Below are 17437 nucleotides of genomic sequence, written 5' to 3' on the forward strand. Positions count from 1 at the left end.
CCCACTACCGATGATGATGTTGAAAGCTGAACTGAAGTCCACAAAAAGGATCCTTGCATATGTCCCTGTTCTGTCCAGATGTTGCAGGATATGATGCAATCCCATGTTGACTGCATCATCCACAGACCTGTTTGCTCGATAAGCAAATTGAAGGGGATCTAGAAAGGGTCCAGTGATGTTCTTCAGGTGGGCCAACACCAGTCTGTCAAATGATTTCATGACCACAGACGTCAGGGCAACATGTCTGTAGTCATTAAGTCCTGTGATTTTTGGTTTTTTTTGGGACAGGAATAATGATTGAGCATTTGAAGCAGCATGGGACTTCACACTGCTCCAGTGATCTATTGAAGATCTGTGTGAAGATGGGGGCCAATTGGTTAGCACAGGATCGAAGACACACTGGTGAGACGCCATCTGGGCCTGAAGCCTTCCTTGTCTTTTCCGAAAGACGCGGCTCACATCATCTTCACAGATCTTAAGTGCAGGTTGAGTAGCAGGAGGGGGGAGGAGGGGGGTTGCAGGAGGTGTTGGTATTTGTGTGAAGTGAAGGTCAGAGTGGGTGTGGGGTGTGAGATTGGGCCTTTCAAATCTGCAGTAGAACACATTCAGGTCATCAGCCAGTTGTTGGTTCCCTACAGGGTTGGGGGTAGGAGTCCTGTAATTTGTGAGTTGTTTCCTGCCACTCCACACTGATGCAGGGTCGTTAGCTTAAAACTTGTTTTTCAGCTTCTCAGAGTATCTTCTTTTAGCCACTCTGATTTCCCTGTTCAGTGTGTTTCTGGCCTGATTGTACAAGACTTAATCCCCACCCCTGTAAGCATCCTCTTTGGCATGACGAAGCTGCCTGAGCTCTGCTGTAAACCACGGTTTGTCATTGTTGAACCTTAAATAAGTCCTAGTAGGAATGCACATATCCTCACAGAAACTGATATATGATGTAACAGTATCTGTGAGCTCATCCAGGTCTGTGGCTGCAGCCTCAAAAACACTCCAATCCGTGCAATCGAAGCAGGCTTGTAGTTCCTGCTCTGCTTCATTGGTCCATCTCTTTACAGTCCTTACTACTAGCTTGGTTGATTTTAATTTCTGCCTGTAGGTTGGAAGAAGATGAACCAGAAAGTGATCAGAGAGTCCCAAAGCTGCTCTGGGGACAGAGCGATATGCATCCTTTATTGTTGTGTAACAATGATCCAGTATGTTCCTGTCTCTAGTGGGGCATGTGATGTGCTGTTTGTATTTGGGCAGTTCACGTGTGAGATTTGCTTTGTTAAAATCCCCAAGAATAATAATAACTGAGTCCGGGTATTGTTGTTCCGTGTCTGTGATTTGATCAGCCAGCTGTTACAGCGCCGCATTCAAACACGTGTTTGGCGTGATATACACACTCACTAGAATAAACGAGGAAAACTCCCTCGGCGAGTAGAAAGGCTTACAGTTAATAAAGAGTGCTTCCAAATTAGGACAGCACATCCTCTTTAACGTTGTTACATCTGTACACCAACTTTCATTGATATAAAAGCATGTTCCACCGCCTCTCATTTTCCCCGTTAACTCCGTGATGCGATCCGCTCTGAACAGCTGGAAGCCCGGCATATGTAATGCGCTGTCCGGAATGGCTTCACTCAGCCAGGTTTCTGTGAAGCACAAGGCAGCAGAGGTTGAAAAGTCCTTATTTGTGCTGGTGAGGAGATGTAGTTCGTCCATTTTGTTAGGAAGAGAGCGGAGATTCTCTAAGTGAATACTCGGCAGCGCTGTTCGAAATCTGTGCTGACGGAGTTTGACCAGCACACCGGCTCGTCTCCCTCGCCTGCGTCTTTTGAACAGCAGAGCTGTGCCTCCAACTAAAATGTCTAGCAAAACATCTGAATATTCGAAAACCGGGAAAAGATTGTCTGGTACATGCTGTCGAATGTTCAGCAGTTCGTCTCTGTTAAAACTGACTGGAAAAAGATTACTAAACACAGGACAAACAAACAAAAACAACAAAAGAACTGAGGAGCTCCACACCGAGGCAGCCATCCATGGCGCCATCATGATGATCAACCTGAATCCATATGAAGGAAAACAAAAACAAAAAACAAACAACTAATAAAGGGAAAAAAGAAAAAAAAAATACATATAAAATATAAAAATCACACACACTGACAATTACCCCTCTCTCTCCACTACTCCACCTAAGAACCCTCCAAGGATGCTAAATATCCACCCCATTTTCCTACAAACAAATCTAGATTCCCCAATCTTCTATAAGACCCCTCCCTGCCACTCTCCCCATCGCCGAGCACCGCTCCTGAACAGGGGTGCTCCAACCGACTTCCAATCCCTCAAAATCACCTTTCTGGCGACTATAACACAGGTTAGGCCTCAATCCTCCACGTTTATTCTCCACTTTGATTTCTGCCCCATCTCCCAAAATACAGAGTCTGGGGCAAAACGAAACCCGAGTGCCCAAGACGTCACATACAAAATTTTGAACCCTCAACCAAAACCCTTGGATCTTAACGCACCCCCAAAAAACATGGGTTGTATCTCCATCCTCCGATTGGCATCGCCAGCAGGTAGGTGTGTCTTTAAGACCAAGCCTATACAATCTAGAAGGGGTCCAATAGAATCTATGTAAAATCTTGAACTGCATAAGGCGACCTTGCATCTCTAGATACAGACTTGACATTTTTTAGAATCTTAGCCCACACTCCTTCCTTGAATACCAAGTCCAAATCTTTCTCCCATAATCTCTTCAGAGAAGTTGAAGCTCAGTCCACCAGACTCTGAATTAACAGGGAGTAATACATTGATGCCTCATGACCTTTTCCAAAAGCAGTAATCACCTCTCCCAAAGCATCTGCTGCTTTAGGGGGGTGTGTGCTACTCCCAAAAACAGTACAGAGCATGTGGTGCAGCTGTAAATACCTATAAAACTGAGATCTTGGAATCCCAAAATGATGACCCAAATTCTTAAAAGATCTCAACACTCCACTCTCATAAAGGTCGCCGAGTGTAGTAATCCCCCTCACAATCCACTCTGACCAACAGAAAGGGGACTTGTTGATCCATAATTTGGGGTTCAGCCATATGCTTGAAGCAACATTTAAATAAATGTCCGAATTAAATACTCTGGCCACTCTTGTCCAAATCATGTGCAAATGTGAAATAACGGGGTGTGACTTAACTTCTCCGGTTAGTTTGATAGAAAGTCTTTGCAATGGCGAAATAGGGGCAAGGACTTCCTGTTCAATAGAAAACCAGGGAGGGGCTCTTTCAGGTGGAAGCGACCAATGAGCCAAATGCCTGAGACCGAACGCATAATAATAAAACAAAATCTTGGGTAGGCCTAGCCCACCTTTGTCAATGTAATTTGTTGAAATGTACACTACCGGTCAAATGTTTTGAAACACTTGACCGAAATGTTTCCCATGATCTTAAAAATCTTTTGATCTGAAGGCGTATGCTTAAATGTTTGAAATAGTTTTGTAGACAAAAATATAATTGTGCCACCATATTCATTTATTTCATTATAAATCTAAAATTTAATTAAAAAAAAAAAGTTTTTGAAATTGATGACCAAATAATAAAGAAAAGCAGCCAATAAGTGCCCAGCATATAGATGGGAGCTCCTTCAATACTGTTTAAAAAGCATCCCAGGGTGATACCTCAAGAAGTTGGTTGAGAAAATGTCAAGAGTACATTTCTGAAAATTCTAGGCAAAGGGTGACTACTTTGAAGATGCTAAAATATAACAAAGTTTTGATTTATTTTGGATTTTGTTTAGTCATAACATAATTCCCATAGTTCCATTTATGTTATTCCATAGTTTTAATGACTTTACTATTATTCTAAAATGTGAAAAAGTAAGTGAAGAAAAACAAATGAGTAAGTGTTTCAAAACTTTTGACCAGTAGTGTAGTCTGGGACTTTTACCATTCCAAATGAAGGACTTCGCTATGCTATCAAATTGCTTGAAAAAAGAGAGGGGGACCTCTATAGGGAGTGACTGTAGCAGGTAGTTGAATTCTGGAATACAGTTCATTTTAATAACATTAACCTTCCAAATCATCGGTAAGTGTAATGAAGCCCACCTGTCCACATCGCTTGAAAACCTTTTTATTAAAGGGTCAAAATTAACTCTTAACTAAATCAGACAAATTTGCTGGGAATAAAATACCCAAATACGTAATGCCCTGTTTGGGCCACTGGAAGGCGCATGGCTGAAAAGCCGTTATCAGGCAGTACACTGTCAGAGCCAAAGCTTCGGATTTAGACCAACTGACTTTGTATCCTGAGAACTTGGAAAAGGAATTAATAATTCTGTGGAGGCAAGGCATAGATCTAGTAGGGTCACAAATAATAAAATATCATCTGCGTAAAGCAGAAGCTTATGTGCCACACCACCCGCCACCACCCCTGGAAAATCATCCTCCTTTCTTATCGCAGCTGCTAATGGTTCCAGGGCAAGACAGAACAATAATGAGAAAAGAGGGCAACCCTGCCGAGTGCCCCTATTCAGAGTAAAATAATCTGCAATTAATCAATTTGTTTGTACCGCTGCTATAGGGTGTCTATAAAGTAACTTAATCCAACCAATAAATGTACTCCCGAACCCATACATTTCCAAAATCTTAAAAAGATAATCCCATTCTACCATATCAAACGCCTTTTCAGCATCAAGTGAGATGGCAGCGACCAGAGACTGATCATTCGCTACTGACCACATGATATTGATGAAACGCCTAATGTTATCAGAAGAGCTACGGCCCCGAATAAACCCCACCTGATCTATATGTATAAGAGATGTCATAACTTAAATTAATCGGTTATTCTTTAATGATTCAGAATAAACTTCTAACAAAAGTGGAGCCAGTTCTGTAGCATAAGATCTAAAAAAATTCAGCGGCAAAGCCATCTGGCCCTGGAGCCTTGCCAGTAGGCAGGGCCTTAATTACATCGTCAAGCTCCTCCAAGCTTATCTCAGAATCAAGAGAATTTTTTTGCTCAGTCGTCAATTTAGGGAGTTCTAACGGTTCCACAAAGATTCTAACATCTTCATCAGTATAAGAAGACGTGGAACTATAAAGATTAAGACAGAACTCTTTAAAAACATCATTAATATTAATGGCCGAGGTAAATATTTCACCACCAGCAGATTTCACTGAGGGAATGGTAGAAAAAGACTCTCTCTGTTTTATATATCTAGCCAGAAGCTTTCCTGCTTTGTCCCCCGACTGAAAGTATGACTGTCCTGCCCTGAATAACCAAAACTCCATCTTCCGTGACAAAATAGTATTATATCTATATTTCAATCGGGTCAATTCTCTGAGGCCATCAGATGACATACAGCGCTTCAGCTCAGCCTCGGCACTTTCAATATTTCCTTCCAACTCCACGAGTTCTTGTGTTTTGGATTTTTTAATGAATGAGGCATACTGTATGATCCGACCCTTAAGAACCGCCTTAAGTGCCTCACAAGCCACGCCCACAGAGGATACTGAGGACCAGTTGGTCTCCATATAGACATTGATTTCAGTCTTTAACATTTGTTGAAATCAGGATTTTGCTATAAGGATACATTAAAATGCCCACTATATGATTTATTTTTCTCCATATATGTCAACACCTCTAAACTCACCAGGGCATGATCTGAGACTAAAATGTTTCCAATTGAGCAATCAACAAAAGATGAAATGAGGAATTTATATATACAGGTGCATCTCAATAAATTAGAATGTCGTGGAAAAGTTCATTTATTTCAGTAATTCAACTCAAATTGTGAAACTCATGTATTAAATAAATTCAATGCACACAGACTGAAGTAGTTTAAGTCTTTGGTTCTTTTAATTGTGATGATTTTGGCTCACATTTAACAAAAACCCACCAGTTCACTATCTCAAAAAATTAGAATACATCATAAGACCAAAAAAAAAAAACATTTTTAGTGAATTGTTGGCCTTCTGGAAAGTATGTTCATTTACTGTATATGTACTCAATACTTGGTAGGGGCTCCTTTTGCTTTAATTACTGCCTCAATTTGGCGTGGCATGGAGGTGATCAGTTTGTGGCACTGCCGAGGTGGTATGGAAGCCCAGGTTTCTTTGACAGTGGCCTTCAGCTCATCTGCATTTTTTGGTCTCTTGTTTCTCATTTTCCTCTTGACAATACCCCATAGATTCTCTATGGGGTTCAGGTCTGGTGAGTTTGCTGGCCAGTCAAGCACACCAACACCATGGTCATTTAACCAACTTTTGGTGCTTTTGGCAGTGTGGGCAGGTGCCAAATCCTGCTGGAAAATGAAATCAGCATCTTTAAAAAGCTGGTCAGCAGAAGGAAGCATGAAGTGCTCCAAAATTTCTTGGTAAACGGGTGCAGTGACTTTGGTTTTCAAAAAACACAATGGACCAACACCAGCAGATGACATTGCACCCCAAATCATCACAGACTGTGGAAACTTAACACTGGACTTCAAGCAACTTGGGCTATGAGCTTCTCCACCCTTCCTCCAGACTCTAGTACCTTGGTTTCCAAATGAAATACAAAACTTGCTCTCATTTGGACCACTGGGCAACAGTCCAGTTCTTCTTCTCCTTAGCCCAGGTAAGACACCTCTGACGTTGTCTGTGGTTCAGGAGTGGGTTAACAAGAGGAATACAACAACTGTAGCCAAATTCCTTGACACGTCTGTGTGTGGTGGCTCTTGATGCCTTGACCCCAGCCTCAGTCCATTCCTTGTGAAGTTCACCCAAATTCTTGAATCGATTTTGCTTGACAATCATAAGGCTGCGGTTCTCTCGGTTGGTTGTGCATCTTTTTCTTCCACACTTTTTCCTTCCACTCAACTTTCTGTTAACATGCTTGGATACAGCACTCTGTGAACAGCCAGCTTCTTGGCAATGAATGTTTGTGGCTTACCCTCCTTGTGAAGGGTGTCAATGATTGTCTTCTGGACAACTGTCAGATCAGCAGTCTTCCCCATGACTGTGTAGCCTAGTGAACCAAACTGAGAGACCATTTTGAAGGCTCAGGAAATCTTTGCAGGTGTTTTGAGTTGATTAGCTGATTGGCATGTCACCATATTCTAATTTTTTGAGATAGTGAATTGGTGGGTTTTTGTTAAATGTGAGCCAAAATCATCACAATTAAAAGAACCAAAGACTTAAACTACTTCAGTCTGTGTGCATTGAATTTATTTAATACACGGGTTTCACAATTTGAGTTGAATTACTGAAATAAATGAACTTTTTCACGACATTCTAATTTATTGAGATGCACCTGTATATATATATATATATATATATATATATATATATATATATATATATATATATATATAAATCTATTCTAGAATAAATCTTATGGACTAATGAAGTCTTATGGACTAATGAAAAAAATGTATAGTCCCTACCAGATGGGTTCAAAAGTCTCCAAATATCTGTAAGACCAAGATATTTACACATCCTGTGAAGCGTCAGTGTTGCTCTAGGGGGCTTACACACTTTTGCTTCACTATGATCAAGGACTGAGTCCATCAAAAGATTAAAGTCTCCTTCCAATATTATATCATGAGGGGTGCCTTCAAGATCTATAAAAAAGCCCTGATCATCAGCATTAGGTGCGTAAATATTAGCCAAAATCAACCTTTGCCCCTGAATTTCAGCTAAAACAATAATGACTCTTCCTAATTTATCATTAATCAAAAATAAAATGATAAAGACCACATTCCAACATTAGTGCAACAATCAAACCCCGAACTCCCCCGAACTCAGAAAAACGTGCGCATTAACCCCACACACGACAGCGCCAACCGGCATCAATCCCTCTAAACTCAAAAGGTCCATGTACGCCTACGAGAGTCCCCGTGACAACTTTGTTGTCGGATTGCTCAAGCCCGGTGCTTCTGCATAAATTTTGTGAGGCAAAATTACATAACAGAAAATACTTTGTAAGACAAATCCAAGCCAATAGGCAGAATAAACACAAAGAACGTGTAGATTCATTCTCATAACTGTCTCGGAGGTTTGTTCCTCCACAAAACAAATTCCAACCGATATAAAGCTGTTCAGTTTCCTCGGACAGACAAACTCTCAATCTGGCCGGGAACCCCCGTGCAAAAGCGATCCTCCATCAATGCAAAAGTTTCTTGAAGGAGAAGTGTTATTTCACAAAACAAACTCCAGCCGCTAGGTGGAGCCAGCACAAACAGAAACAAAAATGACGCCCAGCTTCCTCAGACAATCGAGTGTATATTCAGCGAGTCAATCCACTCACATAAGAAACACCAAATGGCTTACTCACTCCAATGTATTTATGAAGGACAGTGCTTGTTTGGGACACGTAAATACTTTGTGACCATCCTTCGTATCTATTCTCAGTTTGTCCGGAAACATCAGTGCAAAAGCGTTCTTCCGTTGATGCAAGTGTTTCTTACACTCCTTGAATTGATCGCGATGCTCTTGTCGAATTCGCAAAATCCGGGAACAAGTAAATATTGTGATTCTTCCAAGAAAGCTTTCCTTTGCTCCTCGCCTCGCGCAACATGAGATCTTTATCGGATGATCTCAAAAATGTGGCCAGAATTGATCAGGGCCTGTTTCCCTCAGCCGATCTGCGAGCAGGGACTCTGTGAACGTGCTCGATTTCCAGCTTATGGCCTGTTATGTCCAGCAGACTCGGGAAGAGCTTGTCTAGGAATTTCATTATTTCTTCGGCTCCTATTTTCAAGATATTCCAATTTTTCCAAAATGTTTCCCACTTCTATTTTGGTCACCAGCGGATTTGCGGATAATTCCCTTTTGATGACTCCAGATAATTGATCCTTTTCTCCACTTCTGCCACTCTTGTAACCAACTCAGAGAATTTTGTTTCCATCGCTGTAATTGATCGACGTACAGTGCATCCGGAAAGTATTCACAGCACTTCACTTTTTCCACATTTTGTTATGTTACAGTCTTATTCCAAAATGGATTAAATTCATTATTTTCCTCAAGATTCTACAAACAATACCCCATAATGACAACGTGAAAGAAGTTTGTTTGAAATCTTTGCAAATTTATTAAAAATAAAAAACGAAACAAAATCACATGTACATAAGTATTCACAGCCTTTGCTCAATACTTTGTTGAAGCACCTTTGGCACCAATTATAGCCTCAAGTCTTTTTGAGTATTATGCTACAAGCTTGGCACACCTATTTTTGGGCAGTTTCTCCAATTCTTCTTTGCAGGACCTCTCAAGCTCCATCATGTTGGATGGGGAGCGTCGGTGCACAGCCATTTTCAGATCTCTCCAGAGATGTTCAATCGGGTTCAAGCCTGGGCTCTGGCTGGGCCACTCAAGGACATTCACAGAGTTGTCCTGTAGCCACTCCTTTGTTATCTTGGCTGTGTGCTTAGGGTCGTTGTCCTGTTGGAAGATGAACCTTCGCCCCAGCCTGAGGTCCAGAGCGCTCTGGAGCAGGTTTTCATCAAGGATGTCTCTGTACATTGCTGCATTCATCTTTCCCTCAATCCTGACTAGTCTCCCAGTTCCTGCCGCTGAAAAACATCCCCACAGCATGATGCTGCCACCACCATGCTTCACTGTAGGGATGGTATTGGCCAGGTGATGAGCGGTGCCTGATTTCCTCCAGGCATGACGCCTGCCATTCAGGCCAAAGAGTTCAATCTTTGTTTCTCATGGTCTGAGAGTCCTTCAGGTGCCTTTTGGCAAACTCCAGGCAGGCTGTCATGTGCCTTTTACTGAGGAGTGGCTTCCTTCTGGCCACTCTACCATACAGGCCTGATTGGTGGAGTGCTGCAGAGATGGTTGTTCTTCTGGAAGGTTCTCCTCTCTCCACAGAGAAATGCTGGAGCTCTGTCAGTGTGACCATCGGGTGCTTGGTCACCTCCCTGACTAAGGCCCTTCTCCCCCGATCGCTCAGTTTGGCCGGGCAGCCAACTCTAGGAAGAGTCCTGGTGGTTCCAAACTTCTTCCATTTACGGATGATGGAGGCCATTGTGCTCATTGGGACCTTCAATGCTGCAAAAATTTTTCTGTACCCTTCCCCAGATCTGTGCCTTGATACAATCCTGTCTCGGAGGTCTACAGACAATTCCTTGGAACTCATGGCTTGGTTTGTGCTCTGACACGCACTGTTAACTGTGAGACCTTATATAGACAGGTGTGTGCCTTTCCAAATCATGTCCAATCAACTGAATTTACCACAGGTGGACTCCAATCAAGTTGTAGAAACATCTCAAGGATGATCAGTAGAAACAGGTTGCACCTGAGCTCAATTTTGAGTGTCATGGCAAAGGCTGTGAATACTTATATACATGTGATTTTTTCGTTTTTTATTTTTAATAAATTTGCAAAGATTTCAAACAAACTTCTTTCACATTGTCATTATGGGGTATTGTTTGTAGAATTTTGAGGAAAAAATGAATTTAATCCATTTTGGAATAAGGCTGTAACATAACAAAATGTGGAAAAAGTGAAGCGCTGTGAATACTTTCCGGATGCACTGTATTACAGCGAGATCTTCCTAGTCAGCAACAACCTTTGTCAGCATCACAGACATGTTGGACAGTTGACGCTAGATTTCTTCTCCCGCCGCACCATCCAAATCGAGTCCCCGGTCTGCAGGCCTGTCAGAGGTTTCAGCTTGAGCAGGTAAGTACTGTATCTTTTAATGTCTCCAGAGCCCAAGGATTTTGACTTCTTTGCCATGTTTACCTCACAGAACAAATATGTAACTAGGTGTATCGAATCTCACTGGATTATAACATGAAAATAATTAAAAAACTAGCAAAGTGCGCAGAGCTCGTCGCTCACATGTCTGCTCCTCACATGGCGTCATGTGACCTCTCACAGATTAAGGACTCTTTACAGAAAGTACACAGATTTTTTACAGAAAGCCTTGGTAATCATACAATAAAATCAGTTCTTCAATGTGAACAAAGCTTCTTTTCAAAAGCATTCAGGAGTGCTTATCATAATGAAAAGATCTGAATAATATCTCTAGTAAATGCATAGCAAAACCTCTAATCAAGTCAGTAAAACATATAGCATTATATATCATACCATTTTGGAGAGCTTATCCACTTCCTCCATGGCGCTGATAATCTCTAGGTCGAATTCTTTGGCTTTCTGCCAGGCGTTGTGGGCCAGCGTGGTGAGGCCGTCACATCCCTCTCCTCCACACTTCCTATTTCCCTCCAGATCCACGCAGCTCAGGCCACCACAGGGTGAGTCGGCACAGTTCTCTGAGCCAGTTGGACTACCACATGTCTGTATCCATGGAAAGAGCGGATAGTTAAAAATAAAATACATCTTTTTGGGTGATTCTCATGAAACCTGTGAAGAAAATTTACTATTTTACTTCAAAATCAAAAGAAACATGTAAGAAATAATATTTTGCAAATAAAAAATAAAGCCTATTTTTAGGGCCAAAAAAAGACATCTTCTGGTAATGACAATCATAATTGAAAACAATGTGAATAGTAAAAGTAAAAATGTAAAACTATGATGTATTTTACAATTTAAATATAATTTTTTTCATTGCAGCAATGAGAATTGGGTCAAATATGCTTAATGTGTCCTGAAATTAATGCAAAATATCTTAATGGTTCTTCATGTAGGCATATTCTTTGTGCAAAATAAAATTTAATATTATTATTATTATTATTATTTATTTTCTATTTATTTATTATTGCTTATTATTTTCTTGGGAGAGGTTAAATATGACCAGGACATTTTCTTGACAGGTTTATGGCTCGGGTTCCTCCTTCAATATAAGTCTAAGGGATTTTTTTGAGAGGTGAAAATCTTAAGTCCAACCACTTAGAAAAGTAATAGCAAACCTGAACAAGCCTCATAAATAGGTATCATTCAAGTCCACAGCACAAAACAGTGCAGGGACGAGTTGTGCTGTAAAATGTAATATGAAAATGAAGTTTAAAACAGTGCGATTTGTCCCTTGATTTATTTCTGAAAATTAAACTTTTGCAAAACCGTCAGGTGAAGAATATCAAGTCTTTAAACAGGGGGCCTGGGTAGCTCAGCGAGTATTGACACTGACTACCACCCCTGGAGTCGCAAGTTCAAATCCAGGGTGTGCTGAGTGACTCCAGCCAGGTCTCCTAAGCAACCAAATTGGCCCAGTTGCTAGGGAGGGTAGAGTCACATGGGGTAACCTCCTTGTGGCCTCCATAATGTGTGGATCTTGCTCTCAGTGGGGCACGTGGTGAGTGGATGCCGTGGAGAATAGCATGAAGCCTCCACATGTGCTACGTCTCCATGGTAACACGCTCAAGCCATATGATAAGATGCATGGATTGATGGTCTCAGACACAGAGGCAACTGAGATTTGTCCTCTGCCACTCAGATTGAGGCAAGTCACTACACCACCACAAGGACTTAGAGCACATTGGGAATTGGGCATTCCAAATTGGGGAGAAAAGGGGAGAAGAAAAAAAGTCTTTAAACAGGCTCTTGCCGCAGACTATGAACAACAAGCTGTTGATTGTTCTACCTTCTCACTAAGCTCAGATAGATCCAGTGTCTCCAGCTGTCCTGCCAGGTCATCCAGTTTCTTGGAAAACTCATCCTGCCTTTGACTGTACTCTTCTTTGGTCTGGTACATCAGGTCTTCTGTCTCTCTCCGCAGAGTGGCAGACTGATTGACCAGGTTGAATGGGTCACTGGTGGAGGCGTTCACACGGATCTCTGCCTCCTCAGACTCCTGGAAGTACCGACTCACACTGGCTCTTGCCCCTGTGGAAATGGAGACACATGACTTCTGAGGTATTTACTATGTATTAGAGCTTCAATGAGCATTGTGTAAATCTTGAGTGATTTTACTCACCTCGAATGTCTGAGTTCTTCACAAACTCCACCTGTTCCTGCAGGTCTTTCACTGTCTGTTGGAGTTTCTGAGCTTCCTTTTTAAGAGAGTTCAGTTTGGTGTCTGTGCTATTGTTCTCTGATGAGATTTCAGACAACGCCCCTTCTGTTATGTTAAGGTTTTTGTTCATTTCGGCCATTAAGGCACTGTAGAGGGAATATTAATTTAAACAGGATAAATAAATACACATCAAATAGTCCGAAAGCAAAACCAAATAAGCCAGAAGAAGATCTAATAGGAAGAGTAGAAAACAGTCTCTGTAAATACACTAAGTACGTATCTACACCTGCTTTAACTTGAGCATGGTCGTAACATACGTAGCTTGTTCGAGGAGTCCCTGGATCTCAGTGAGAGGCTGAGTGGCGGGACTCTGTGCCAGGATGTCGCGGATGAAGTTAGTGCTGCTCTCAACATTTTTTATGGTGGTCTGGTAGGGTCCCATGATGCCACTGGTTTTGATGGTGTTGACCTTCTGGACCAGTCTGTGGGTCTGGTTGGTCAGGTCACCCACGATTACATCCCATTCGGAAAAGCACTGGTGGCAGCGCTCACACCGTGGGAACTCGCCAGTGTAGCCGCGAGCACACTTGTCACATCGGGCTCCAGACACACCCTCCAGGCATACGCAGTGACCTGTGGCCTTGTTGCACTGGCGTTCTGCAATGCCTTTGTAGTCACAGTCACATGCTGAAAACATATAGGGACACTGAAGTTAACACACAATGCAATGCACCAGGGGTGGTGCAGCTTAGTGGTTAAAGCCCTGATCTGGTAACCAAAAGGTTGTAGGTTCAAATCTCACAAGGAGCAAATCACCACCTTTTTTTGACCCATGAAATTCCATGACTTTTCCATGCATTTGGATTTAATAGATACAGATTTTTAAAAATCAATCTGATTCATACAGATTCCCTACTGATTCATTCAGCCTGATTTGAGAACTGTTTTGACCAAGTTTTGCTCTATCCAAGAGCAGTATCTAACTGAAAGGCAAGAAAAATGTGCTTTCACTATAGAAATTTCCATGACTTTTAAGGTTTTATAAATTTGCATTAATTTTGTCAGGCCTGAAAATCATCATTTTAAAAATTCCCTGATATTTCCAGGTTTTCCATGACTTTTGGGAACCCTGGAACTTTCACCATTGTGACTTCAAGGCGATTCATCTAAAATTTCTCCAGTGTGACTGTCTAATAAGTAAGGAATAACTAATAACAGCAGGGCGCTTCTACCAAGGGGAGCCAACAAGGTTAGCATAGATTAGCGTAACGCTGCCATTCCATAGACATTCTATGGCGGTACACTGGCGAGGAGACAAGAGGCCAAAAAAAAAAACATTTTATTATTTTTTTAATGGATGTCTATGGAGGAGATGCCTCAGTGTGCTGAATAAACTGCATTTGTGAGGAAACAACTCATCACTTAATGAACTGACTGCCTGTCTGCTAATCTTCAACATGTTTTACGCTAAACAGTCCTTTTGGAATGAACTGTGTGTGGAGTTTACTATGAGAAAATTGCTGCTTTACAAGAGAAGACAGAAGAACATTTTGCGACAGGTAGGTGTCAGCTTAAGACTCTCCCCATTCATTTGTATAGTATCCGCAAATAGTGACTTACTGTTGTGACACGCTTGTTGACCGTTACTCTCTCTACTATGTTAAAAACACGGAGGCTGTTATCTCAGAATAAAAGATCTCTGATGACTGATCATCATTTTATGGAAAATGTTATGCACATCTATGCTGATAATGCAGCCATGATGTGAAGGGTATTTTTTTAAATAATAAATTAGCCAAGTCAATTTTTCCATTTGAAAAATGGCTACCACATTGACACATTTTTAGAATGTTTTGATATTTTTACTGGAAAAAAATGATTTTTTTGCAGTGTTGGGTTGAATGCTTAGTCACATTTATGTTGTTGAGCCTTGCTTAAAGGAATATTCCGGGTTCAATACAAGTTAAGCTCAATTGACAGCATTAGTGGCATAATATTTATTACCACAAAAATTTATTTTGACTTGCCCCTCCTTTTCTCTCTCTCTCTCTCTCTCTCTCTCTCTCTCTCTCTCTCTCTCTCTCTCTCTCTCTATATATATATATAAAAAGCACAAATCTGAGGCAATAACAATGGAAGTGAATGGAGCCAATTTTTGAATGTTAAAATACTCACTTTTTCAGAAATATAGCCACAAGACATAAACAATATGTGTGTAAACAATTTTAGTGGGATAAAAATCACTTACTAATCTTTAAGTTAAAACCAATTTTGCAACTTCTTTGCCATGGCGATGTAATGTCAACAACCCATAAAACCCTAAAATGACTGTAAAAATGACCATTAAAATCAACTTTACAGCTCAAATAATACATGAGTTTTAACAGAAGAATTCATGCAAGTGCTTTTATAAAAATTACAAGCTTCACATTTCTGCTTTTAAACCCTCCAAAGATTGGCACCCATTCACTTCCATTGTAAGTGCCTCACTGTAACCCAGATTTTTGCTTTTTTTAAAGAAAAGGACAGACAGGACAAAATTATTTTTTGTGGTAATTAACATTATGCCACAAATGCTGTGGATTGAGCTTAACTTGTATTGAACCCGGAATATTCCTTTAAAACAAGACATATAAATTGAACTACAATCTGAAACGGTGGAAGAACTGATCTGAAAGACTTGTACAATTCAAGATCTTAAAGACAACAGATCACTGACTGTGGCTTTGTTTGTCAGTGCCTGCATACTCAGAGTTACTGTGACCTTATTAGGCTGGAGTTGAAAGAGTGTGTGATGGAGTGAGAGGGGGACAGAGGGGGAAAAGAAGGATGGAGGAAAGATTGTTAAAGATTGCACTGCTGGTGTCATCTCAAAGTGTTTTGTGAACAAAAGGCAGTAACAGACCCACAATGACTGACGAGACACTTAGCAAACACCACATCCGGAATAACCTTATTTTGAGACCCTTAAACGAACAAGCTCAGAGAAAATTCTAGGGTTTGTACGAACAAACTTGTTAACATCAATTTACCAAAAGAAGAAACTGTTCAAGCTGCCTTGCTGTCTACTGCTCTAACATGATCAGACGGGAAGTCTGCATATTGTATCTGAGAGTTCCAGTACCCTAGGATTGGCCAAACTGTGCCGACACATTGACGAGCACCATCTCTTATCAGATATGTTTGCATCGGCTCCAGATTGTTTATCTTCCCCTGTAGGGAGATGCGGGTTCGGATCCTGCTTTGAAACCAGGAAGTTATTGCGTTTGCATAATCACAAGCATGATTCGGACTATGAATTTTTCCCTCTAACATAATTTTTTTTCTACACTGATGGTTAAGTTTAGGTTTGGGGTTTGGATTTGGGGGTACAGTTTATAAAATATGCAATCCTCCTCACTGTATTACAGCCTGTGCAGCTGAAAACAAATAGCTTTTGGCATGCCTCCGTGGAAATGTCTCACAAAAAAATGGAGCTCACACATGCTCATCTGCCCAACAATACTTATCGCTTTGGACAGTGGGGGCAGTGTTTTTCGAATTTCGGTAAGCACAGGCTGATTTTACCTAAAGAAAAGTCAACCTACTGTTTTCGATTTCACATTGACATCAGTCTGACAGCTCACATAGGCAGTTGCTTTATAAGGCAGCATCCTAACCAGTCCTCAAAAGTGACTAATTTGAAACACTCTACAATACAGCAACTCAGTGTGTCACATACAAAAAGCACTCTTCACGTGAAGCACACAAAAGTTTAGCGAATCCAATGGAGTTTTATGTTAGCATGTTGCTATGCTAACAATGAAAATACACAGCAAACACAAATATTGGGTTAAATAGTCCATGTTAATGATTTTTTAACAGTACTTTTCAGTATTTAATGATTATGTATATTTAGGATCAACATATCTCTTTGTCCACCATTTTGGATTAAATTTGTCAAAGTAAATACACGCTTTAGAATTTGGCCAAAAAGGAATAAAATGTATGCTCCCTATACCTTTTGGAACAGTCTTCATATTGGGAGCATTCTAATAATGCCTTAAAATGCTATTTAGGTAGGCAGCTAACTAGGTTTTGCTCACTAGGGTATATACTGTAGGTAGCCATATAGAAAGACACTTTTTTAATCCCTGTGAGGAAATTCAGGACAATACACATAACAGTACAGACACACACACACACTACACGAGTGGGGCCCCTGTCTGAGACAGTTGATTTACTTGAAACGCATTCCAAGCTTTGGTGCTTATACACACACACACATTCCTAAGGAAAAAGGCTCCTTTACCTAAGGGCTCTAATGCACACAAAGTGGTTGAGTTAGGGAATTATCTCAGAAGTTAATCCCTATGTTAATATGGGGGGGCCTAGGGCAGCGCCGGGGGTGTTTCTTGTTGGGACAATGACATGAATGTGACCCCTGGAGACGGCAACAGGCGTACAAGATTTTGTGATGTAGATGAGTTATTGGTAGATATCTACCCACACAAAAAAATACCCAACACAAATGCTCCAAAATGTACTTTCACTGTCCAAGGAGCACATATGCATTTTAGTGTTTAAA

The 17437-nt window shown here is 41.0% G+C and overlaps 1 protein-coding gene across 1 annotated transcript in view; it reads right to left on the reverse strand.

Moving 5' to 3' along the window:
• Positions 1-17437, reverse strand: part of LOC127437485 (laminin subunit beta-1-like) — a 64567-nt gene that overhangs the window by 6998 nt on the left and 40132 nt on the right. Inside the window, exons 24-27 of the mRNA XM_051692426.1 lie at positions 13188-13557; positions 12832-13016; positions 12499-12740; positions 11049-11255 (exon numbers count right to left, since the gene is read on the reverse strand). Of these exons, the coding sequence (XP_051548386.1) occupies positions 11049-11255; positions 12499-12740; positions 12832-13016; positions 13188-13557 (1004 nt within the window). The remainder of the gene's footprint in view (positions 1-11048; positions 11256-12498; positions 12741-12831; positions 13017-13187; positions 13558-17437) is intronic.

Source organism: Myxocyprinus asiaticus, chromosome 48 (assembly GCF_019703515.2).
Source record: "Myxocyprinus asiaticus isolate MX2 ecotype Aquarium Trade chromosome 48, UBuf_Myxa_2, whole genome shotgun sequence".
In the NCBI taxonomy this organism is placed as follows: domain Eukaryota; kingdom Metazoa; phylum Chordata; class Actinopteri; order Cypriniformes; family Catostomidae; genus Myxocyprinus; species Myxocyprinus asiaticus.